Consider the following 22,045-nt stretch of genomic DNA (forward strand, 5'->3'; position numbering starts at 1 on the left):
AACGGTTTGATGTTCAACCTGTAGGTGGTGGTCTGCCGACTTCGAGTTGCGGGAGTAGGTTGTCCTATCTCCGTCCATTTCTCATTTCTCGTTCTCCAACTCGAGCCGCCTCCGCAGAAATTATTTCGACGCCGCCTTCGTTCGTTCTCGATTGCCCTCGACAGCAGCACACATCGGTCGATTGTGCTTCTGTGTGTCCAGTCAATCCCCTGAGCCGACCGTATTGCCATGGCCATCCAGAAGAAGCACGGCAAAGGCCGTCTGGGTAAGTCACTAAGCATCGCACAAGGTCACTATCGCTGACACTGCCACAGACAAATGGTACAAACTCGCCAAAGAGAAAGGCTACCGAGCCCGCGCTGCCTTCAAGCTGATCCAGCTCAACAAGAAGTATGGTTTTCTGGAGAAGTCACAAGTCTGCCTCGATCTGTGTGCCGCTCCTGGATCATGGTCGCAAGTCGCCGCCGAGACGATGCCTGCGGGCAGTCTGATTGTGGGCGTCGACCTGGCCCCGATCAAGCCGATACCGCGAACGATCATGTTTCAGGGTGATATCACGACCGACAAGTGCCGAGCCACGATACGGCAGCATGTCAAGCATTTGAAAGCGGACACTGTTCTGCACGACGGTGCGCCGAACGTCGGTGTGGCGTGGGTGCAGGATGCTTTCTCGCAGGCTGAGCTGGTGTTGCAGTCGATGAAGTTGGCGACCGAGTTCTTGAAGGAGGGCGGCACATTTGTCACAAAGGTCTTTCGGTCCAAGGACTACAATGCGCTATTATGGGTTTTCAAACAGCTTTTCACGTTCGTTGAGGCGACCAAGCCACCTTCGTCGAGAAATGTGTCAGCAGAAATCTTCGTGGTGTGCCGAGGCTACAAGGCACCCAAACGACTGGATCCGAAGTTTCTGGACCCGAAGCACGTTTTCGCAGAAGTCGAGCAGATCAACCCAAACAACGAGGCCAAAGTTTTCAATCCGGAGAAGAAGAAGCGAAGGCGTGAAGGTTACGAGGAGGGCGAATACATCCAGCACAAATCTGTACCTGTCAGCGAGTTCATTCAGACCACCGACCCCATCAAGATCCTCGGCGAAACCAACGAGCTCAGCTTCGAGCAGTCGGGCAACGGAGATCTTGCCCTTGCCGCAGTCAACAGGATGCCGGAGACTACTGCCGAAATCCGCCTTTGCTGCAAGGATCTGAAAGTACTTGGAAAGAAGGAGTTCCGCACGCTACTCAAATGGCGTTTGAAAATTCGTGATCAGTTCGGCATGTCGGCCAAGGCGAAGAAGCAGCAGAAGGAGGAAGATGACGCCGCCAAGGAAGGCGAGGAAGTTGCAGAGGTCGAGTCCATGGACGAAGAGCTCCAGATACAGGAAGAGATGCAACAACTGAAAGATCAGAAGGACAAGTCCAAACGGAAAGAGCGGCGAAGAGAGAACGAGCGAAAACAGAAAGAAGTGGTGCGCATGCAAATGCACATGACCGCGCCGTTCGACATTGGTCTGGAGCAGGTTGGACCTGGCGGCGAGGGTGCGGTATTTAACCTCAAGACGGCAGAGCGTGCAGAGGCGCCGGCAAAGATCGAGACTAGGGAAATGGAGGAGAGCGATGATGATTCCGACGACGATTCAAGACCGGATACTGACAGCGACGCCGAGTCTGACGAAGCAGAGGACGAGCTTGAGCAGCAGCTAGACGACATGTATGCCGATTACCAAACACGACGGGAGGAGCAAGATGCGAAGCTACGAGCCAAACGGGCTAGAAAGGAGAAGAACACTGACGACTGGGAGGGATTGTCTGACGATGGAAAAGGAGATGCTGAAGCAGATTCTGACGATGAAGAAGCAGAGATGCTACAATTGCGGAAACCAGCAAAGAGTGATGGGCTGTCCAGCAAGGCTGCAATGTTCTTCGATCAAGATATCTTTCAAGGGCTTGGCGTTGACGAACTTGACGACGATAATGACAGTGCTATCGAGCTTGATGACGACAGTGACGAGAAGAAGCAAACTCACAAGAAGCAGCAGCAGCAACCACAATCTTCGAAAGCTGTCAAGCAAAAACAGATCGCTGCGCAGCCGAAGCCGAAACCAACAAATACCGAAAGTGACAACTGGAGTGACGACGACAACAAACCCACCACAGACACCACCTCAACCCGCCCCGAAGACCCACTCAAACCCAACGGCCAACTCGACATCGACATAATCACCGCCGAAGCCATGACCATGGCGCAATCCCTCGCCACCGGCACCACAAAATCCTCCGACATAGTCGACGACTCCTTCAATCGCTACTCCTTCCGCGACCTCGACGGCCTCCCCGAGTGGTTCCTCGACGACGAATCCTCCCACTCCAAACTTCAGCGTCCTGTCACCAAAGCCGCCGCTGTTGCCATCAAAGAAAAGCTTCGCGCGCTGAACGCCCGTCCTATCAAGAAGGTGCGAGAAGCGCAGGGAAGGAAGAAATTCAAGGCGGCGCAGAGGCTGGAGAAGTTGAGGAAGAAGAGTGCGTTGTTGGCGGAGGATGAGGCGTTGAGTGAGAGGGATAAGGCGAGCAGTATTGCAAGGATGATGAGTCGGGCGGCGAAGAAGAGCAAGCCGAAGCAGAGTGTTAAGTTGGTTGTGGCGAGGGGGAATAATAAGGGGATCAGTGGGCGGCCCAAGGGGACGAAAGGGAAGTACAAGATTGTGGATGCGAGGTTGAAGAAGGATGTTAGGGCTGAGAAGCGGTTACAGAAGAAGTTGAAGAAGTGAGGAGTCGTAGTCGGCTTCGTCTAGAGCAAAAGCTGGAAATCCGAAAACGGTGAAAAACGGTGGCGTTGCTATGAACATCGCAGTAGCCCTATACACCCAGGCTTTTGCTACCTCAAACCTGACTGATATCTCAAAGCCATCTAAGAAGGGCAAGAAGCCGCGAAGACAGCAAAGGGACGGTGGACTGGATCGGATCGAAGAAGCGCAAGCAAAAAGACGGTGAATGGCATCGCTTCGCTTCTTATATTGCAGAAGCGACACGACGACTTGTGACAGACTATAACCTCGACCCGCATCAGGCGAGAGAACGCGTCAATCCCCACTGATAGTTTACTCGCTCACCAAAAATTTAATTTTAAACCTCCCTGCTTTCGTCACGGCCTCGAATGCGGAGGCAATGACCAGTAGGAGGGAAAGCGCAAACCTTCGGCGGGTATATTAGAGCTCTGCTATAACATCCGAACTGTGCCCACACAGTTCTCTTTTCGTGCTTGTGCGCGGCAAAGAATTACAGCAAGATCAATCACCAACATGAGAAAACCAACGACTGCAGTCGCGCTCGCTCTCAGCGGCTACGCCTACGCGCTAAACGAAGCGCCCATGATCACCGCTGCAGCACAGCTATTCCCCCGCGACACAGACCCCGGCTTCGTGGGATTCATCTCTCAGAACGGCGAATGTTAGAGGCTCCCCTCCATCCCCCACAGAAAAGATCCCTGCTCTTCCCTACATGAACTACACCTGTACCTGCATTACCTCCCTTCACAACAGCACAACCGTGAAAACTCTCCTCTGACATACAGTATATAAACTAAATCGCTGACCCAACACCACCAAAAACAGTCTCCAACCCCCGCTCCTGCGAATACTCAGAAACAGTATCCACCTCGGGCTCCTACTTCCAATGCTGTCCGACTGCTTCAGGCAGCGCCTGCAACTTCTACACCACCTGCAGCGACAACACGCTCTACGCGCCCGGTAGCGTCAGTGTGGACTGCTATCAGAACACTGGGTTGCAGTGTAATACAGGTATTGTGTTGCAGACGGCGGGTCAGGAAGGGGGAGGAGCGAGTTATCTGGCGTGTTGGCAGACGAGTTTGGGGAGTAGCGCGTTTACGTTTGTGCAGACTACGGGGGCCAGTGGTGGGGGTGGGGGAGGGAGTGGTGCTGGTAAGTGGCTGTCTCTTGTGGTGAGACGGAGGGTGGCTGACATGGTTGAATGATAGCCTCTACTGGTTCGGGATCGGGTTCAGGCTCCTCGGCAGCTGCGACTATGAGCGCGACCAGTAGCAGTGGCAGTGGCGGCTCGTCTTCCAGCGGGTCTGCGGCGCAATCGACCGGCGCGACTGGAAGTTCGTCGGCAAGTGCGAGCCAGTCGGCGAATGCTGCTGCTGAGGTGGTTGCGGAAGGTATGGGTGCGAAGGTAGTAGGGGCTGCTGTCGCCTTGGTTGGAGGCTGGATGCTTTGATTTGTATGACAATTCTCAGCGTCAGAACTTGAGTTCCATTCCTTTCATGCTACCGTCATCCCTCCACTCACTCATAAGCTTCATGAACGCTGGCGCACCACCGCCATACCCCGACTCCCTGGCCGCCAAGAGATTGACCTCGCCTTCATTATTGTAGTACCCTGGCGTACACTCAGCAAGAAACTGAAGGCGTTTGGTAGCAAGGTCGACAATGGTGTTGACCCAGGCTTCCTCAGCCTCAGCAAGCGGCTCGATACTCTTGATGCCACGGCTTTGGCACTCTGAGACCACATACGCCAATTGTGTCGCAGTCTCACTCGCCGCATGAATGAAGTTGGGCGTAAGCGTAGCCTGAATGTTGTGGATGAAGAAGCAATTCGGAAAGTTCCGTGCACTCCAGCCGTGCATAGTGCGTGGCCCTTCTTTCCAGGCCTCAGTCAACGAGACGCCGTTCCGGCCGTAGATTTCCAGATTGGCGCGGTGGGAGAATGAGGTACTGTGCTCGAATCCTGTGGCGTACACAAGAACATCAACTGGATAGTGCTCACCGTTTGCTAGTACTCCAGTTTCGTCCACGCCGTTCAGACTTTTGCCTTTGGTGTCGATCAAGTAGACATTTGGACGGTTGAATGCTGGAAGATATTCGTCATGGAAGCAAGGTCTTTTGCACATCGCATTGTACCATGCTTCAGAGATTCTGCCGTCCTGGGGTTTTCGATTTCTCTATCTACTCGCGCCCGGACAGATTCCATCTTCTGGTAGTCGATGAGTTGGCGTGCTGCTGCAGCTTCATCAGGGCTTAGATCGGGGTTCTGCTGGCCGAAAATATCAGGCAAGAGATCGGTCCAGCCGTCGTTGATTAAATCTTGCTCTTCCGGCATGCCGTTACAGAGATTGTTAAAGTTGACAGTCCGGTGTGCCTGCCATCCCGGCTTCAGGGACTCTGCCCATGCTGGATCAGTTGGCTTGTTGCCTCTGACTCCAACCGAACAAGGAGTTCGTTGAAAGACATATAACTCCTTGGACCACTCAGCTAGGTGAGGAACAATCTGGACTGCAGTTGCCCCTGTGCCAATGATTCCCACTCGCTTGTCGCGCAGTCTATACAAGGTACCAGCTGAGTCGCCACCAGTGTAGTCATAGTCCCATCGTGACGAGTGGAATGCTTTGCCTTTAAAGCGGTCCATTCCTGGGATGCCCGGAAGTTTAGGACGATGGAGCGGTCCAGCGCATGGAATTACAAACTTCGCCCGGATCTTGTCATTCTTGTTGGTCTTGATGGTCCACAGCAATTCCTGTTCGTTCCAATGCATACTCTGCACTTCCGTCTGGAATAGGGCCTTTGGATAGAGTCCATAATGGCGACCGAGTCGCTCGGCATGCGCGAGCAGCTCTTTGCCACGGGCATATTTCTCTGTTGGCATATAGCCTGTCTCCTCGAGGAGGGGCATATAAATGTAGGACTCAATGTCGCACTGTGCTCCTGGAAAGCGATTCCAGTACCTTGAAGATGAGGTCAGCATGTTCGTCGTCCATATCCAGAACGAGAGTGCCTGCTCACCATGTTCCACCGAAGTCACCAGCCTTATCAACAAGCTTGAAATTGGAAACTCCCCTCATCAGTAGCTTGGAGGCCACAATTTGTGCACTGTATCCACCACCGAGGATCAGGACGTCAAGGTCCTCGGTGACAGGGGCTCGATTGAAAGCTCGGTCTGCCCAGGGATCTTGCAGATAGTCTGCGAAGGGCCCATTCGTCTCAACTAGTTGAAATTGATCCAGACCACCGAGCGTCTTGGCCTCTCGAAGCCGTTTGTCGCGCTCTTCAACATACCTTCTCTTCAAAGCCTTCGGATCAAAAGAAATGCCAGGAAGACTCTTCGAGGTGGGAATCTTGGCATCGAGGAATTCCTCTAGCGGCTCTGGGCCAGAAGATCCGCATTTGGGAGAATCGGGCTCTTGACGATCATGGTGGTAGGTGTTCCTGAGTTTGTCGGTCCTGCAGTTGCGAAGTATTCAGAAGCTGCTCCTTATATTTGGCACTTCCACTCGCAAGATTTTACGGCTTGCAGATCTGGGGAGATCAAATGAAACTGACCCGTGCAGGTGTACGATGCGTCGTCGTGTAGTGACTGGCACAGAGCCCGATTGGTCACAGCTTCTGTTGTTCTTGAAAATGTGCGAGGGCTGCCGGGCAATGCCCGTGGCGGCATTGGTGTCATGTAGCGCCATGCTCAAATCCGGCGAGTTGAACTTGTGATGAGCTTGTGAAGCTGAGCAAATGAGCAAATCGGTCGGCCCGGACAAAGACTTGACAGTCGGAACAAATTATTGTTCAATCCGGAGTTTCTTATTGGTTGGTAGCACCGACAGGGTCAGGCCCTTCGCATGCACCCATCGAGGTTTGTTTGTACCGCGCCTGGCAACCTGCATCTGATTTCTTTGACCTGAGCATACTACGGATCGTTGCACTGTGTACATCAGAGGCGTATCGTGCCGCCCGGGTCTAATGCGAGGGGCTCCCGTGATGGCAGACCTACTGCTGCCGGGCTCCCGCAGCCGTTATGGTACGATCCACGAAGCAGTCCTTAAAGCTGAAGTCTTCGGGGCAAGCGTGAGTGATTCTGCGTGTAAACTCGGGCCAATATCTTGGAATACAGGAGTATTGTCTGTGCAGACATTCAGGCTATACAACACGCAAGCTGCGCGAAACTCAGTCTGGTTGCCTGGATCTGGAGTCTTCCTTGACTAGAAATCGAAATGGGCTCTTTGCACAACATTGTTTGCTGTGATGTTTTGGTGGTCGGCGCAGGTCTCAGTGGTATTGCCGCTCTCTACAAGCTGCGGAAATTAGGCCTCAGTGTGAAAGCAGTCGAGACTGGCCCAGAACTTGGGGGCACATGGTACTGGAACAAATACCCAGGTGCGCGTGTCGATTCCGAATTTCCTTTCTACCAGTTGGACATCCCTGAGGTCTGGAAGGACTGGAAATTCACGGAAAGATTCCCGGATCGCAACGAGCTGCGAGCATATTTCAAGCATGTCGACAACGTCTGTAAACTCTCGAAAGATACATATTTCAACGCTAAAGCGTATAACATGTCATGGGACGAAAGCAGAGGCATATGGACCGTCTCAATGGATACAGGACTTGTCATCAAAAGCAAATACGTTGTTGTGGCGAGCGGCTCTTTGGACAAACCATACACTCCCAACTTCCCCGGCCTGGACGAATTCAAGGGCGAGATTTACCATTCTAGGGAGTGGCCTGACAACGCGACTCTGAAAGGTAGAAAGATTGCCGTTATCGGTGCAGGGGCAACGGGAATTCAGGTAGTTCAAGAATCAGCGAAGCTTGCCAGCGAGCTGTCCGTCTTTATTCGACGACCTAGCACTTGTCTACCCATGGTGCAGAGACCTCTCACTGACCAGCTCCGGAATACGCAACGGGATTCCTTTCCAGAGCTCTTTCGCGACTGTCGTCTTTCATGGTCCGGCTTTCCTTTGAAACGTGGTCCAAAAGCAATGGAAACGCCTGCCGAGCAGCGAGAAGCTATCTTCGACGAAACATGGGCCAAAGGAGGTTTTGCGTTCCTCGCTGCCTTCTCAGATGCAAGGACTGATCCAGAAGCAAACAGATTGGTTTACGACTACTGGAAGAAGAAAGTTCGCGCCAAGATCTCAGATCCGATCAAGCGAGAGATACTTGCACCAACAGAGCCACTCTACTACTTCGGCACCAAACGCAGCCCACTTGAACAAGACTACTACGAGATGATGAACAAGGACCATGTGAAGTTGGTCAGCTTGCTCAACAATCCCTTCGAAAAGTTTACTCAAAACGGTGTCATCATGAAGGACGGTACTACTCACGAGTTCGACATTTTGATAGTGGCCACCGGGTTCGAGAGCTTTACTGGATCGTAAGTGTCATCCTCTATTTGATCTCACGACTTCTAGATGGTGGCTAACTTCGTCGCAAGCTACTATAAACTCGGCCTCAAAAGCCGTAGCAAGGTGGAATTGCAGGATACTTGGGCGTCTGAGATACACACCTACCTTGGTCTTATGATCAGCGATTACCCAAATCTTTTCACTGTCTTTGGTCCTCAAGGTATGCAGATGCGCCTACATATTCTGCTCAATTGCTAAATCTCCCAGGTCCAACAACTCTCTATAATGCCCCAACGACAGTGGACTGCCAGACTGATTTGGTCGCTCAATTAATAATGAAAGCAGAAGATAGAGGTGCCAAATCAATCGAGACTACCGAGCTGCTGAAGTCGAGTGGGCTAAGCTGCTTGATTGCCAGTTTAAGGAGAATCTCGTCAGGTTCACCGACTCCTGGTGGACCAGAGCAAATGTTCCCGGCGCTCGCGTGCAGCCTCTGACTTATCTGGGAGGGTTGTCTGAGTACGAGGAGAGATGCAAACGAGCCTTTGAGCGTGATGAGGGTCTAGTATACACAGTTTACTGAGTGGACCATGTACAGATGTGCATGAGTGTTTGATTTAAGTATTCTCCATTTGCAACGGCTCATATAGGTGAACTTGAAGGCAGCATACTTTGGAATGGTCCAGCACCGTCCAGGCTTTGCTGCTTACAGCCAGCGTGTGATCGAACGTGCTTAGAGAGAGCCATCCTACTAGACCATTACTCGAATATTCTTTGACTTGTTCGGGGACAGTCTGGGCCCAACTCATGTGCATATTCAAGAAACAGGAAGTTGCACAAATACTGTTCATAGGAACCCTACGGTTTTGCGGGTATGCATCGTTATGCTCGCCTCAACACAATGCGCCCCCGTCGACGGTGTATATACAGCCTGTTGTCCAACTTGATTCATCACTTAGCAGAAACACGAATGTCCTGGCTAGCTCCTCTGGTGTTCCCATCCTCGGTATGGGGAGATTAGAATCAATTGCATCGGTCTTCCCACCATTGGTCTCCGAGAGGACTCTGTCCATCAGAGGTGTCTGCACGGGGCCTCTGTAGCACGCAAAATTATCAGCCACGTAGAAGATGGTATGACCAGAAAACAAGAAAGATACTCACGGCGCCACTGCATTCACCCTTACACCTTGTGAGCCTGCTTCAGCAGCAGCGCACCGGGTCAATCCGATGACTCCATGCTTGCTCACACTGTAGGCTGAGATGCCAGCCCTGCCCCGAAGTCCGGCAATACTAGCAGCATTGACGATGGAACCACCCTTCTTCATGACCCGAAGTTGAGCTCGCAGGCAGTAAAAGACACCATTCAAATTAACGCCCATCACCTTGTCCCAGGCTGGATTTCCAAGCTCGGCGATGGTGCAGAAGACCTTACTATCGCCCTCGATCCCCGCAATATTCGCCGCTCCGTCGAGATGGCCGTAGTACTCAACAGTCCCGTTGATCCAGTCGTCAACGCTGTCCGAATTCGAAACGTCGAGTATAGTGACTGTGACTGCTGTGCCTTGCGCCTCGAGCTCCTTGGCGAGCTCCTTCAAGGGCTGTTGTTGAACATCCGCAATCGCAAGACGAGCACCACGAGCGGCGCACTCACGAGCTATCGCACGACCTATGCCGCTGGCTGCACCTGTCACTGCAATGACCTTATGCTTGAGAGAACTCATGGTTGCCAAATGGTGTTCAGCTATCCTATACTAAGCTGCGTTATGAAATCTCACGAAGGAAGTGGATAAATAGCTAGCTGCTGATTCCATGGTCAACGACGAATCAGTCAAGCGCTCTCTTAGTTGAGTGCGAGATCTAGCCTGTGCAGAGTCACTTGGTCGTCGACAACCCGCCGGGAGGACTGCATGGGGGACGTAGAGCTTTACCTCCGTGCACGGTGCTGATTGGTCTGCCGGGCCGAGCAATCATGGCTTGGGAGGAGTCTGACCTGACCCCTTTCGCTGCCGATACCTTCTGCCAGTGACACACGACTTTGTGCGATGTACCCCAGACCCCGGACCCCGGATTATGAGCGGCAATCGATTGACTGACTTGAATTGGACTATAAGAATGGCGATGTGAAGAGTGCGGAGTATGGCGGCCAACTTGGAACCCAAGCCGCCAGCAGCAGAGCTTATAGTTCGACACGCCAAGAACACTCGCGACGATGACTGAGCACTTTGAGCATGTCAAGAGCCGCCAGCTTCGACTCTACAATGTTGGCGTCACCGTGCTCATGGCTGCAGGCTCCCTCGGTGCAGGCTATGCTGCAGCAATCATAGGCACGACTCTAGCTCAACCATCTTTCCTGGATTACTTCGCTTTGCTCTCCCGTTCTGATGGCACTGACCTCATCGCCACAACGAACGGACTCTTCTTCACTGGCGGTGTTCTTGGTGTGATCACCATTTCGTGGCTAGCAGACACCTGGGGAAGACTCTGGGCCCTTCGCGTGTCTACAGCCGTCAGCATTATTGCCGGTGCCTTGCTCGCCGGCAGCGTCCACATCGCTATGTTCATCTTCGCCCGGACGGTGGCTGGTGCGGGTGTTTTCATGCTGGTCGCGTCCATTCCAATGTGGATCAGCGAGACCGCGCCGCCGGCGACACGTGGCGTTCTCGCCGATTTCCACAGCTGCGGCATCCTTCTCGGTTACGCAATGGCCTCGTACATGGGCTACGCCTTCTTCCACTTGCCAGCAAACGAAAACATGGCCTGGAGAGGGCCTTTCATTGTAGGCTTGGTGCCGCTAGTATGCCACTTCATTGCGTTGTGGTATGTGCCAGAGTCTCCACGGTGGCTGCTGATGAATGGACACCCAGAACGAGCTGAGTCGACTCTCCGTCGCCTTCATACGGCTGAGGAAGCATGATTGAGCTACAGCAGATTTCAGAGGCGATCGAGACCGATCTGCGACTAGACAGCTCCTGGTCAGACATGTTCCGAAAACCAGCATACCTCAAAAGAGTGCTCATCAGTTCAAGCACTGTTGTCTTCATCGAGTCTTCAGGCATCTTGGTCATCAACAACTATGGCCCAACAATATACAGCAGCCTGGGTTTCGATAAGGTAACCCAGCTCCGTTACAACATGGGCTACAACACCATGGCTATCACAGGTGGGCTGCTGTCGTTCTTCATCATCGATCGTGTCGCTCGCCCTAAACTCATCGTGGCTGGACTCGTCACCTGCTGCAGCAGCCTAATCGTGCTCGCCGCAATCTTGGCCAACTTCGCTACCTCGGCTGAGGATTTGGCCCGGCCAAACAAGAGCGCACTCCGGGCCGGCGTAGCGATGATTTACATCTACTGTCTCAGCTTCGAGTTCTTCCTTGACGGCACCATGTTCGCATACATGGCTGAGATATTCCCCAACCATATTAGAGCAAAGGGACTGGTAACCACGATTGCTTCCCTTACCGCGATCAACATCCTATGGACGCAGGTGGCCCCGACGGCCTTCGAGGCTATCGGCTGGAAGTTCTACCTGTGCTTCATCATTCCCCCTCTCCTGTTTGCGATTCTGGTCGCCTTTACGTTTCCGGATACACTCGGATTGCCACTCGAGGAGATCGCAAAGATCTTCGGAGATCACAAGGATCAAGTCGATTTGCCGATTCCTGAGCCCGATGAAACACTGGGAGGCTCATCCGCGGCTAGAACACGGTTAATGGGCCAAAGCTCGGACGAGAAGGCAGCGTGGAGTACGCACAGTATGTGATTTGGGATCTCGCAGTTCTGAGCCCGCTTGCGTGTCTGACAATGGGATCAGGCGTTTCAGAAGCCTTGCGGGTTGGAACCTGGGCAGCATGCTATATGCTGTATACTTTCGGAATAGCCCCAGAAGTCGCATTATTCAACATCAGACTCGAGCAGAGATCTTGGACGTGTGACACCTGACCATAGTTTCCATAATCTTATACACATGTCTCCCAGAAAACTTGCTGTTAGACCAAGTGTTCGGGACGTTGTATATTTGACGCTCGTCAGAAATTGCCAACATGCCAAGTCGACGCCGATCCATCACCAGTGCCATAAGTTGAATTCAACCAGGAGTCTTCCAGAGCGGCAAGTTCATCTGGGGGAGGATGAATGAGCGACAAGTCTCCTCCTCCGAACATCATTGATGAAGATGGCAAGGCCGTCCACGATTCCTGGCCGAAGATGCTGAGATAGTCGACCCAGTCGGGCTGTAGACTTCCAGAAGGAGGAACTATTACATCCTCATGTGCGATAGTCGACGTGATGGGCTCCGGAGCTTGTGCGTGAATGTAGCTTGCGTCTGCTGGATCTTCTGAGGTGGAGGCATTGTTATTCTCACTGGTCAAGGATGGGCGGAGAGATGCGGCCGATGTTCGATCAACAGCCATACCTGCAGCATCTGCGAGTGCAGTCCCATTCTGCTGTCTCACCACTGGCTGCTTACGACTCGTGGTAGGAGAGATGTCGCTCGCAATCGGAAGTCCAGATCTCTTCGAGCCATGTTGCGCCGATCTCACTCGCCGTCTAGCTTGACTCAACATAAACTCTATGATCTGTAGAGCCCACGAGGGTGCAAACTGACGCTCTGCTAGTGTGTCCAACATCGCTCTGCACTGCTCTAGCAGACGTGATGCCCTATTGCGAAGCGCAACGTCCTCGGAAAAGGTATCGAATGTGTGATGGATGCTGACGGGCATGATGCAACTGACGACCGTCGCAGGCAGGTGATTGAGCAGATCCGCATTGAAGAAGTCCATCGCGATCTTGGTCATTTGCTGTGCAGCATCTCGAACTCGGCTCCGGGCTGCATGCCTTCTGTCTCGCTCGGTCATACTCAATTGGCCTGAGGGGTGATATACTTCCGTCGGAAGGGCCGGTGGCCGGTGGATCGTCATCAGAGCCATGTTGTACATCATGGAAAGCATTGCCCTGTGACTTGATGTTGCCAGAGACCACTTGGACTCCAACGAGATAGGCGGCAAGACTTCGTGATGCCAGAGCTCATCGGGTACCTGGTCCCGCCATGTCATGAGTTCCTGATTACAAGCAACTAGATCGTCGATCATGGACTCTTTTCCAGTCCACTGAGGGGTTTGCGAGATGGATGCTTTACTGCCAGTGCTCCGATGGAAAGCGATGGTGAGGATTTTGCCAACGATCTGGGTAAGCTTGATGTATTCAACGCTCAGACGAGTGAGAACACTCTTCGAACCACTCGATGGGCCATTCATGTCTGCGTCTGTCCTGGACGCGTGCTCCGGGTAGTCGAAGTCATCTGGACTGATCGCTGACACATCCTCGGCAGAGAGGATAAATCTAGGTACTCGCCGTAGATCGAATGCTGCGATAATCTCTCGATTGCACAAGGCCCACCACACTTGCTTCCTCAAGCGCCGACTATACTTGTGATCGGAGGTCTCGGTCGATGTCGAAAGATGCAGATCTAGGGTATATGCAATGGAATGGGCGACGCCGACCCAATACCATCCGTCTTTCTGGTCGTTTGGCTTCCTGAACCAGAAGGACCAGAGCAGTAGAGACTGTACTAAGACCATCCTGTCATCCTCATAGTCAGCATCGTAAAGGACGCGTATTCGTCTATCTAGTCTCTGTCTGAAAGCTTTCCGACTTAGGAAGCCCGCCTTGCGTACAAGGCGGACATCAGCCACATCCCTCCAGCAAAGATTAACGCCTGTAGTAGTAGAAGGCTGACTTGCTCCGTGCTCTGATGCGGCGTGTGAACTGCGGCCCAGATCTTGTCAAATTCAACAGTGGGATACAGGGGATGCATGTATTGGAGATAACAGCGCAGGCAATCATCCCGAAGTGCAGGCGGTGGCAGAGTCAATGCCTCCTTGCTTTCGAGATACATAACATCGTCAGCATCTAGATGTGGCGGTAAAGGCTTTATAAAGTCGGGCAAATTTTGAGCGGTGGACTGCATCGGGCGCGGTGGCGCACATTTGGGCGAGAGACTCCGAGTCGTACAAGAATAAGCCTGCCTGTGCTCGGCACCACCAGGCGACCATGGCAGATCAATTTCCGTCGCTGGTGAGTCTTCAAATTGCGCCGACTCGACGTTATAGAGAGAGGTCGCGGAGGCATTTACCTCAACATGATGGACGTTGTCTGCAGATGGTAGTTCCTCAAGCCCGTTGGGATGTACGATGTCGGTTTGCCCTCGATTGCTTTCGACTGTGATCGACGTGTCATACGCTGTTGGTGGGAGTCGCGGAAGAATCGGCGTGACCGACTGCATCCGCTTGCTGAGCTCAATATCAGCAACGGCAAGAGTGAGAAGACACGACGACCTGACCAAGACATACCGTCGTGGCCGCTTGGGGATGATTTCGCACTGTACGTCCTCTAGTGTACAGTTCGAGCAACGTTTGCCGTCTCTTGCATCGCAGCGGATCTTCTTGGCACGACATACTCGGCATGCAGCGCGTGCACGCGAGACCTCGGATGGGTTATTGCGTGAATGCTTCGTCACGGCGACGTTCCCATTGGATCCAACCTGCGTTAGCGAGGTCATCTCGAAACTAGCAGCTGTAGCATAAATTCAAAGTATCACAGGCCTGCTTGGAGGTCACCTAAAATCAAAATCACCCGGAGCCGGGGGACCAAAACGTGTGCTGTAAAGCTGAAGTGCCACTGGACCGCCTACGGCATTTATGCAGGACCGGGGCTGGAGATATGGCAACTATTGTTCGTAACAAGCGCGAAAGTCTCAGGACCTCCAGATCATGCCGGCTCGTATCCCCACTTCGTGGGGTTCCGGGGTGTCACGAAATGACATCAGGTGGCTTACCGCAGGGCCATTGATGCCGAGACTGCCTGGGCAATTGAGCCGTGGTCTTACCACAAGATCGTCTACCAGTCTTTCTTGCTGTTACAAAGTAGCTGCACAAGCCCACTCCAATCATCTCGCTGTAGAGATGGCCTTAATGCTGGTATACGCGAGAATCCCCAGAGAGCCAAATTCGGTCCCGATGCCACTCTCCTTCACGCCCCCGAATTGTGCCTCCGCCGTGACCATCGGGGAACTATTAATCCATACATTACCACTGTCCAATCTCTCGGCGACTTCTTGCAAGAGGGTCGAGTTGGTCCCAAACACCGTCGCTCCCAGTCCAGCCGAGGAGGCATTCGCCCGCCTTATGACCTCGTCAACGTTGTCATATCTCTGAACCGGCACGATCGGTCCAAACTGCTCCTCTTGGACGATCATGCTGTGTTCCGGAGGCTCGCTGATAATGGCTGGGTCGATAAACAAGCTTTCGACATCTCCATCACTGACATTGCCGAGAGCGAACAGGTGACCGTTGTCTTTGGAGTCGCGGAAGAAATCCTTCACCCGGTCGTATTGCTTCTGATTTTGAACAGGACCTAGCATAACTCCCTCTTCATCCGAATGACCGACTTTCAAGGCTTTGACAGCAGCAACAAAAGCGCACAGGAAGTCATCGTACACGGCGGCATGCACGTAGATTCGCTCGAGCGACGCAAACCTGGCCAGTGTTATAAAATGCGCCCTAGATCGTTACGTCAGCAGACTCTAGATCTTCTGTGGGACTGGTGATGGGCATACCATGGCAACCATTGGCGCAGCTTGCGCAATGTCAACATCTGGAAGCACAATCGCTGGGTCATTGCCACCCAGTTCAAGGGTCACCCTTTTGAGTGTCTTGGCCGCTGCAGCCATGATACTCTTGCCCACGCCGGTTGACCCTGTAAAGCTGATCTTGTGTACACCCGGGTGCTCGACCAAGGCCGGTCCTAGGGTGTCATCTCCACCAAGCGCCTGTATCAGCCCTGGTGGAAAGATCTGTTGTGCGATCTCCACAACCTTAAGTGCCGTATACCTATCATCTGGCTGTCAGTAAGTCTACTCCTCTCATCTCAGGTGATGCAATTCCACGTACGGAGTGAATGGACTTGGCTTGATGATGACAGCGTTGCCCGTCTGGACAGCTGGCAGGAGTTTGGCTATGCTCAGCTTGAATGGAAAATTCCAAGGACAGATGGCTACTGCCACGCCCAAGGGCACGTACACGTGCCTAACGTGTCGTGTAGGGAGCCATAGCTCCTCTCCTCTTGGCTGCGGAAGATTGATATGCCAATCCAAATGACCGTATGTGCCACTGATTTCGACTTTTGCGAATCGCCGTGGCTTCCCAGTCTCCCTGACCAATAGTTCGATCAAGTCATCCTCTGATCATTACCAGTCAGCTGGCCGTCTCGTGCGCCACAAGAGGCTGTTCGTCTCAGAAGGTTAACTAACCGTAAGCCTTGAGCGCTTCCTTAAACTGCTCGATACGTTCACAGCGATATTCCCAGGACGTCCATCTCCAACCTTCATATGCTCTTTGCGCAGCAAGGACTGCATCATCGAGATCTTTTCGGGAAGCGACCGGAACATCCCAATTGGGACATCTAGTGTTAGGATCGACACTGTTATACATCTGCTTGGAGGAACGCAAAGTGCCATCGATGATATTCGAGAATGCATCGAATGAGATACGGTCCTGAGAAGTGAGAGAACCCATCTTTGCAGCGTTCGTCGAGGACGGCAACCACTCTTCTCGTGGCTCGAACTCCGAACTTGTTATGATAACTTCAGACCAACGGCAGCAAGATCTTGATTGCGGGTGGCTAAAGAATTCAGATATGTTTCATGACACTAATCACGGATCAGTGCCCGCTTGGTAGGCCCTTCGGCCGGCACCTTGTCATCGTTCGATGACATGTGTTTCAGAGAGTGCTCCGTAGGACTACTTGGTATCTTGGGCTCTCAGCGCTTCGAGCCTATTGGTTGCGGATCTTGCTTCAGACCATGCGTGCCCTAGACCTCCCACTCCGACTTCCAGCTCCTACAAAGCCTAGGGACCGGACATCGGACTGGACTCTTCACTGGGCCGATTTTTCGGCTTCGCAGGCGAATAGGATACTGTCAATCGATTCAAGAGTCCTTGTGAATATATTGTGTGGCCATGAAGTACGCTCTAACACGTCTAGATCTTCGCGACTACGGTACGTCTGGACCAAACTTGAACCTGACAATCTTTTGCGTAATCGGTGGGAAAGTAAAGTGGCCCCAACACCTTCTTGACGACCTTGCCGGTTGCATTCTTCGGAAGCTCTCCAGGAACTATACGAAGCAGAGTCGGCAGCTTGTAACCTGCTAGTCTGCGCCGAAGGTCGTCTCTCAACGAGCTTAGCGTGACTTTTGGAGCGTGATCATCAACCTCTCGCAAAGTCACGGCCGCTGCCACAAGTTGACCAAACTCATCGTCTGGAACGCCCACCACCATCACTTCGCCTATGTAGGGAAGATTTGTGATCTCTCGCTCCACATCCAAAGCAGAGATCTTGTACCCTCCTGACTTCAAGATATCCATGCTGGCTCGGCCGAGAATGAAGTAATACTCGCCCCGTTTCTGGACTATGTCGCCGGTCTTGAAAAAGCCGTCCGCGTCGTGGGCTGCTCTTGTCGCTGCATCATCGTGCAGGTAGCCAGCAAACATGTGTGGTGATCTGACCAGGAGTTCACCCTCGTTGGTATCGTCTGCAGAGCCTGCGATTTTGAGCTCGACTCCTACCGACACTCTGCCGACACTGCCGTCGGGAACATCGAGTGCGTCCCGGCCTGACATGTTGATGGCTATCTGTGTTTCTGTCGAGCCATACCTCTGCAATACGGGGTGTCCATCACGGAGCGACTTCCAGAATTGGCTGATCGAATGTGACAGAGCTGAAGTTCCGCAGTACATAGCTTCGAGCTGCTTTACCCCGTGAGCATACGTTGTCCGTTCAGCCGGCGGCATATTAGCGATTTCCTGTTCCCAGAACCGACTCAGACGAGTATACATGGTGGGAACTCCTGTAAAGTGAGTCAAGTCGCCGCGTCGAAACCGATCCCACACCCACCGCGAGTCGAAGCCGCCCGTGTGGAACTCGATGCATGCTCCTGCCATCAAGAAAGGGAAGAAGGACAGGTTGATCCCTGTGGCATGATGCACGGGCAAAGTATGCAGAATCCTGTGGCGAGGTCGAAGTTCAAGCTGATCCGCCAGCGATTGTGCTCCAGATGTGATTGTTGAGCGACGAATGGCAACTGCCTTCGGTGGTCCGGTCGTGCCTGAAGTGAAAATGATAATGCCGGGTCCGTTGGGATCAGCTTGTGGCAGATGCGAAATGGTAATACGTGGTAGCAAATCGCGATTGGCGTCAACTTGAACAACACGAGTCCTGAAGCGATGAAGGTCAAATGTTATCAGGCTGTGTGCGTGATCGCGGACAAGCTGAGTCGCTGCTGACGCGCCCTTCTCCGTATATAGAATCATTTGCGATCTGGTCTTGGATACGTAGTGATGTAGTTCTCTCGATGGCATCGCCGTACTGAGCAGTACAGCGCATGCATTGATGCTGAGAATCGCAAGAATAGCAACAGCGAAGTCGTAACCACCATCAGCTGAAAGACTGAGAAAAACTTCTTGCCCCTGCTGAAGATACTCTTTAGTGCCTGGCGGTAGGGCGTCCAGAATGGCGCAGCGTAAGACCAAAACAGCTTCCAGCAGTTCATGCGCATTCGCTGTGATATTCGCGTTCAAATCGTGGACAAGAGGGGTCGCTGCATGTCGCGAGTGTGCAATAGTCAGAAGCCTTTGGAACAATGGCCCGTTTGGCAAGATCGTGCTCTTTGCGCTAAGTAACGACGCAGACACGCCTGCATGGAGGGCCATAGGTTCAGAATAATCAATGGATTCCGCAAAACAGGAGCAGAACTACCTACTGACGGGCAGACTGGCAGTTCATTGCATAAGTTTATAACGTGTGACAATATGAAGATGTGTTGTACACATAGTTGTGCGTGACTTCAGGCTATCGGCGAAGTAGTATACTAAGCCGCTGGCATCGGAGCACCTTCTGTCTGCTGTCCTGACTGATTGCGCTGTGCTCGAGCAACAAAGCAGAATCAACAGGTCGGGATCCGCTGAGTCAGGTCAACCGATCCGGGATGATTAGGCTGAGCACTATGCTGATCCCTCAGCAGACGGTGTGGCTTCTGGTAGAGAGCACTTCAGGACCAGTCCACACCGGACCGAAGCTGCGAAGCTGCAAATGACAAGCATTGAAATTGAAGGCATGGGAGTCCGGCTTCTCACGCCTTGGCACATGCTGGCTCTGTGCTGCAAGCGGCCCGATAAGTAAGGCGGGTTCCGATTGGCGCTTTTCCGCTAAGCAGTACGAGCTCCTGAGTGCCTCATGCAACTTCTCTGCTTTACCAAACGTGATCGAGATACCTTAGTATATGGAAATTGGTCCAATCTGGCACGTGGTAATTTGTCTGCTGCTATCGCTGTAGCTGTGCCGCTTACGGTGCCGTGGAGCTGCTGCATTCGTCCGAAAGCCGCAGAGCACTTCCGATTGCACTGCTTAAGCATTCTGTAGCACCGGGATAGTACACAGGTGCCTGCTAAGTTGTATGCATCTCATAGAATGACATATGACGAGTCGAGTAAGGCCAATTTGCATCTGACCCTTCAGATTCCCAACACGTGGTCAACCATGGAGAGGAATGTCGGACAATGTCGAGCTGTGCCTCAAGACGCTGTCCGGAGTGATTTTGCTTATTATCTCTGGGGCGGAAAGGAGAGGTTCCGAAGGAGAGAAATTGCGCTGGATGTCCTCAAGTCGAACCCAGAGTTCGCAAAAACTGCTGCAACCTATTCCCAAGCGAGGAAAGACGTCTGGCTGAGGATCGCTCGACAGTCAAAACAACTGGTTGCTCTGAAGCTCCGCCATCAATGGTCGACCGCGCAGTTGCTTGATGTCATCACCATGACGGACTGGATGATGCCGATCTACCCTCAGTACCGCATTTTCATGTCGAACATAGAGCGACAGATGTCCGATCAGCAGAAGAATGTCTGGCTGCCAATGGCCGAGCGATTTGAGATCCTCGGCTGTTACTGTCAGACTGAACTAGGACATGGATCGTTCGTTGGCGGAATTGAGACGACAGCTGTGTTTGATGTTCACAGTGACGAGTTTGTCATTGATTCCCCAACTTTGAGTAGTACCAAGTACTGGATCGGGGCTGCGGGTGTTTGGGCGACTCATGGAATCGTCGTGGCGCGTCTCCAAATAGGAGATCAAGACCATGGTCCACACCTCTTCCTTGTGCAGCTTCGAGACCTGGAATCACATCAGACACTGAGAGGCATCAATATATACGAACTCGGGCCAAAAGTTCATCAAGGAATGCTTGGAATGGATAACGGAGCCTCAGGTTTGATAGCGTGCGAATTCCCAGGTCTCAGATGTTTGCTAGAAGCGCCCAAGTCTCTCGTGAGGGGACCTACCTAAAGCCAACGAACACGAAGCACGCATATGGGTCAATGGTGACCGTCCGCGCTCAGATGGCACAGCTCACAGGTTGGGACCTCCTCAAGGCCGTTGTAGTCGCAACGCACTACACCAAGTTCCGCAAACAGTTCTTCACAACCGCAGATGACAAGTGCGATCATGAAGAAGTGACTGTCTTCGAGTACAGCAGTGTCAAGAGTCGTCTGATTCCTTTGCTCGCGAAGGTACGTGTATGGATCCCTCGGAGCTGCTGAGTAGTAGAGCTAAGCAATTGGCAGGCAACAGCGTTGATTATTGTCGGGCAGGCAATCAAGGAGGCTTACGACAATTACACTCACACAGTGCTCAGAACTGGCGACAGTAGCGCCCTGGAAGACTTACACCTGCAAACCGTGGCATCGAAAGTATACGGTACCGAGATTGCCAGCCGAGGCGTAGAAATATCTCGTATCGCATGTGGCGGGCATGGGTACAGCGCGCTTGCAGGATTCGGCCGAATGTATGCTCATACTGTCAATGCCGTTACATATGAAGGCGACAACTATGTCATCAGTCAGCAAGTCACCAGAGCAATCGCGAAGCATTGTAGGAACGGAACGAAAACACTTCCCCCAAGTATCGCTTACCTGAGCCTCCTCCAGTCGGGTAGCGTTGCGCAAGAACCGCATATATGTTCGGCCGCAGATTGGTTGTCAACTGCGGTCCAGGAATGGGCATTGACAGCGCGTCTAGCATCGCTGGTGCAACAGTATCTCGATGATACCACAACTGGCAAAGATACCAGCTATTCTAGTCATGCCCTCACCATGGCACACGCAGATTATGTGTACTGGGCTGGTTTCTGGAGGTCAGTGCGCGCTCTGGAAGGTGCTGAGACATCGTTTGCGCCGCACGTGAGATCGTTGGCGCAGGTAGTAAGTATTCGCCTCCCCGTTGATCACAATTAATGGTCTCCGTTCTCGCTCCGTGCTCACCGATTCAGTTCTCACTCTCGATATTGAGCGAACCACACCACCCAAGTCTTGTGCATGCCTCACAGCTGTCGATTACGCAGTTGGCCCATCTGCGAGACGCCCATCGCCAAGCCATCAACGACGTGGCCATACAAAGCATTGACACAGTCATATCCGCTTATGGTTTGACCGAATTCGAATTGGACAGCGTATTGGCACGGACAAACAGAACGCCTTACGAGGCTCTGATAGACGCAGCTCAGTCGAGTGAAATGTCGGGAGAGGACATGGCTGAAATATGGCCTGCAATAGTAGAGACGACCAAGTTGTGGCGGTCAAAAGGCCTACAGTCTTCCGCAACGGCCACCACAAGCAGCAGAATGAGGGGAAAGCTATGAACCAGTCATCGCACGATCGGAGTACTGCTTCGCATAGTCCGGACGGAGCTTAGGAGCGTAAATATTCCTCCTACGAGATCGGGGGGCGCTTCATCAATTAAGGCCGTTTGGGCGAGCTCGAGTGTCTCGCTTGGGCGTCTGTTGTGTGATGTGAGTCGCCTCAGTGGACTGTTGCA

General features: G+C 52.7%; 10 protein-coding genes across 10 annotated transcripts; 6 read left to right on the forward strand and 4 right to left on the reverse strand.

Annotated features, from left to right (window-relative positions):
- Positions 1-228: 228 nt before the first annotated feature.
- Positions 229-2,761, forward strand: AB675_1082 (AdoMet-dependent rRNA methyltransferase spb1; the record flags this gene model as incomplete). Its single annotated transcript, XM_018139627.1, has 2 exons — positions 229-265; positions 315-2,761. 2 exons carry the CDS (start codon positions 229-231, stop codon positions 2,759-2,761), a joined length of 2,484 nt encoding a protein of 827 aa, XP_017998155.1.
- A 531-nt stretch (positions 2,762-3,292) lies between these two features.
- Positions 3,293-4,229, forward strand: AB675_1083 (uncharacterized protein; the record flags this gene model as incomplete). The annotated part of the gene is made up of 3 exons (XM_018139638.1): positions 3,293-3,440; positions 3,605-3,931; positions 3,988-4,229. The coding sequence occupies 3 exons, from the start codon at positions 3,293-3,295 to the stop codon at positions 4,227-4,229; spliced, it is 717 nt and encodes a 238-aa protein (XP_017998181.1).
- Positions 4,230-4,250: 21 nt separating this feature from the next.
- Positions 4,251-6,461, reverse strand: AB675_1084 (Pentalenolactone D synthase; the record flags this gene model as incomplete). The annotated part of the gene is made up of 4 exons (XM_018139649.1): positions 4,251-4,861; positions 4,912-5,732; positions 5,791-6,213; positions 6,328-6,461. 4 exons carry the CDS (start codon positions 6,459-6,461, stop codon positions 4,251-4,253), a joined length of 1,989 nt encoding a protein of 662 aa, XP_017998097.1.
- A 528-nt stretch (positions 6,462-6,989) lies between these two features.
- Positions 6,990-8,381, forward strand: AB675_1085 (Baeyer-Villiger monooxygenase; the record flags this gene model as incomplete). The annotated part of the gene is made up of 2 exons (XM_018139658.1): positions 6,990-8,152; positions 8,213-8,381. The coding sequence occupies 2 exons, from the start codon at positions 6,990-6,992 to the stop codon at positions 8,379-8,381; spliced, it is 1,332 nt and encodes a 443-aa protein (XP_017998129.1).
- An 899-nt stretch (positions 8,382-9,280) lies between these two features.
- On the reverse strand, positions 9,281-9,844 carry AB675_1086 (Levodione; the record flags this gene model as incomplete). The annotated part of the gene is made up of 1 exon (XM_018139669.1): positions 9,281-9,844. The coding sequence occupies one exon, from the start codon at positions 9,842-9,844 to the stop codon at positions 9,281-9,283; it is 564 nt and encodes a 187-aa protein (XP_017998046.1).
- A 488-nt stretch (positions 9,845-10,332) lies between these two features.
- On the forward strand, positions 10,333-11,037 carry AB675_1087 (Quinate permease; the record flags this gene model as incomplete). The annotated part of the gene is made up of 1 exon (XM_018139679.1): positions 10,333-11,037. One exon carries the CDS (start codon positions 10,333-10,335, stop codon positions 11,035-11,037), a length of 705 nt encoding a protein of 234 aa, XP_017998076.1.
- A 65-nt stretch (positions 11,038-11,102) lies between these two features.
- On the forward strand, positions 11,103-11,885 carry AB675_1088 (High-affinity glucose transporter; the record flags this gene model as incomplete). The annotated part of the gene is made up of 1 exon (XM_018139690.1): positions 11,103-11,885. One exon carries the CDS (start codon positions 11,103-11,105, stop codon positions 11,883-11,885), a length of 783 nt encoding a protein of 260 aa, XP_017998021.1.
- Positions 11,886-15,068: 3,183 nt separating this feature from the next.
- Positions 15,069-16,695, reverse strand: AB675_1090 (putative aldehyde dehydrogenase-like protein; the record flags this gene model as incomplete). Its single annotated transcript, XM_018139711.1, has 5 exons — positions 15,069-15,681; positions 15,738-15,757; positions 15,822-16,011; positions 16,072-16,360; positions 16,431-16,695. The coding sequence occupies 5 exons, from the start codon at positions 16,693-16,695 to the stop codon at positions 15,069-15,071; spliced, it is 1,377 nt and encodes a 458-aa protein (XP_017998040.1).
- A 465-nt stretch (positions 16,696-17,160) lies between these two features.
- AB675_1091 (Malonate--CoA ligase) lies at positions 17,161-18,891 on the reverse strand (the record flags this gene model as incomplete). Its single annotated transcript, XM_018139722.1, has 1 exon — positions 17,161-18,891. The coding sequence occupies one exon, from the start codon at positions 18,889-18,891 to the stop codon at positions 17,161-17,163; it is 1,731 nt and encodes a 576-aa protein (XP_017998120.1).
- An 826-nt stretch (positions 18,892-19,717) lies between these two features.
- AB675_1092 (putative peroxisomal acyl-coenzyme A oxidase 1.2) lies at positions 19,718-21,869 on the forward strand (the record flags this gene model as incomplete). Its single annotated transcript, XM_018139733.1, has 4 exons — positions 19,718-20,441; positions 20,495-20,742; positions 20,797-21,411; positions 21,501-21,869. The coding sequence occupies 4 exons, from the start codon at positions 19,718-19,720 to the stop codon at positions 21,867-21,869; spliced, it is 1,956 nt and encodes a 651-aa protein (XP_017998091.1).
- Positions 21,870-22,045: the final 176 nt, after the last annotated feature.

Source organism: Cyphellophora attinorum, assembly GCF_001299255.1.
Source record: "Cyphellophora attinorum strain CBS 131958 chromosome Unknown Contig20, whole genome shotgun sequence".
Taxonomy (NCBI): Eukaryota; Fungi; Ascomycota; class Eurotiomycetes; order Chaetothyriales; family Cyphellophoraceae; genus Cyphellophora; species Cyphellophora attinorum.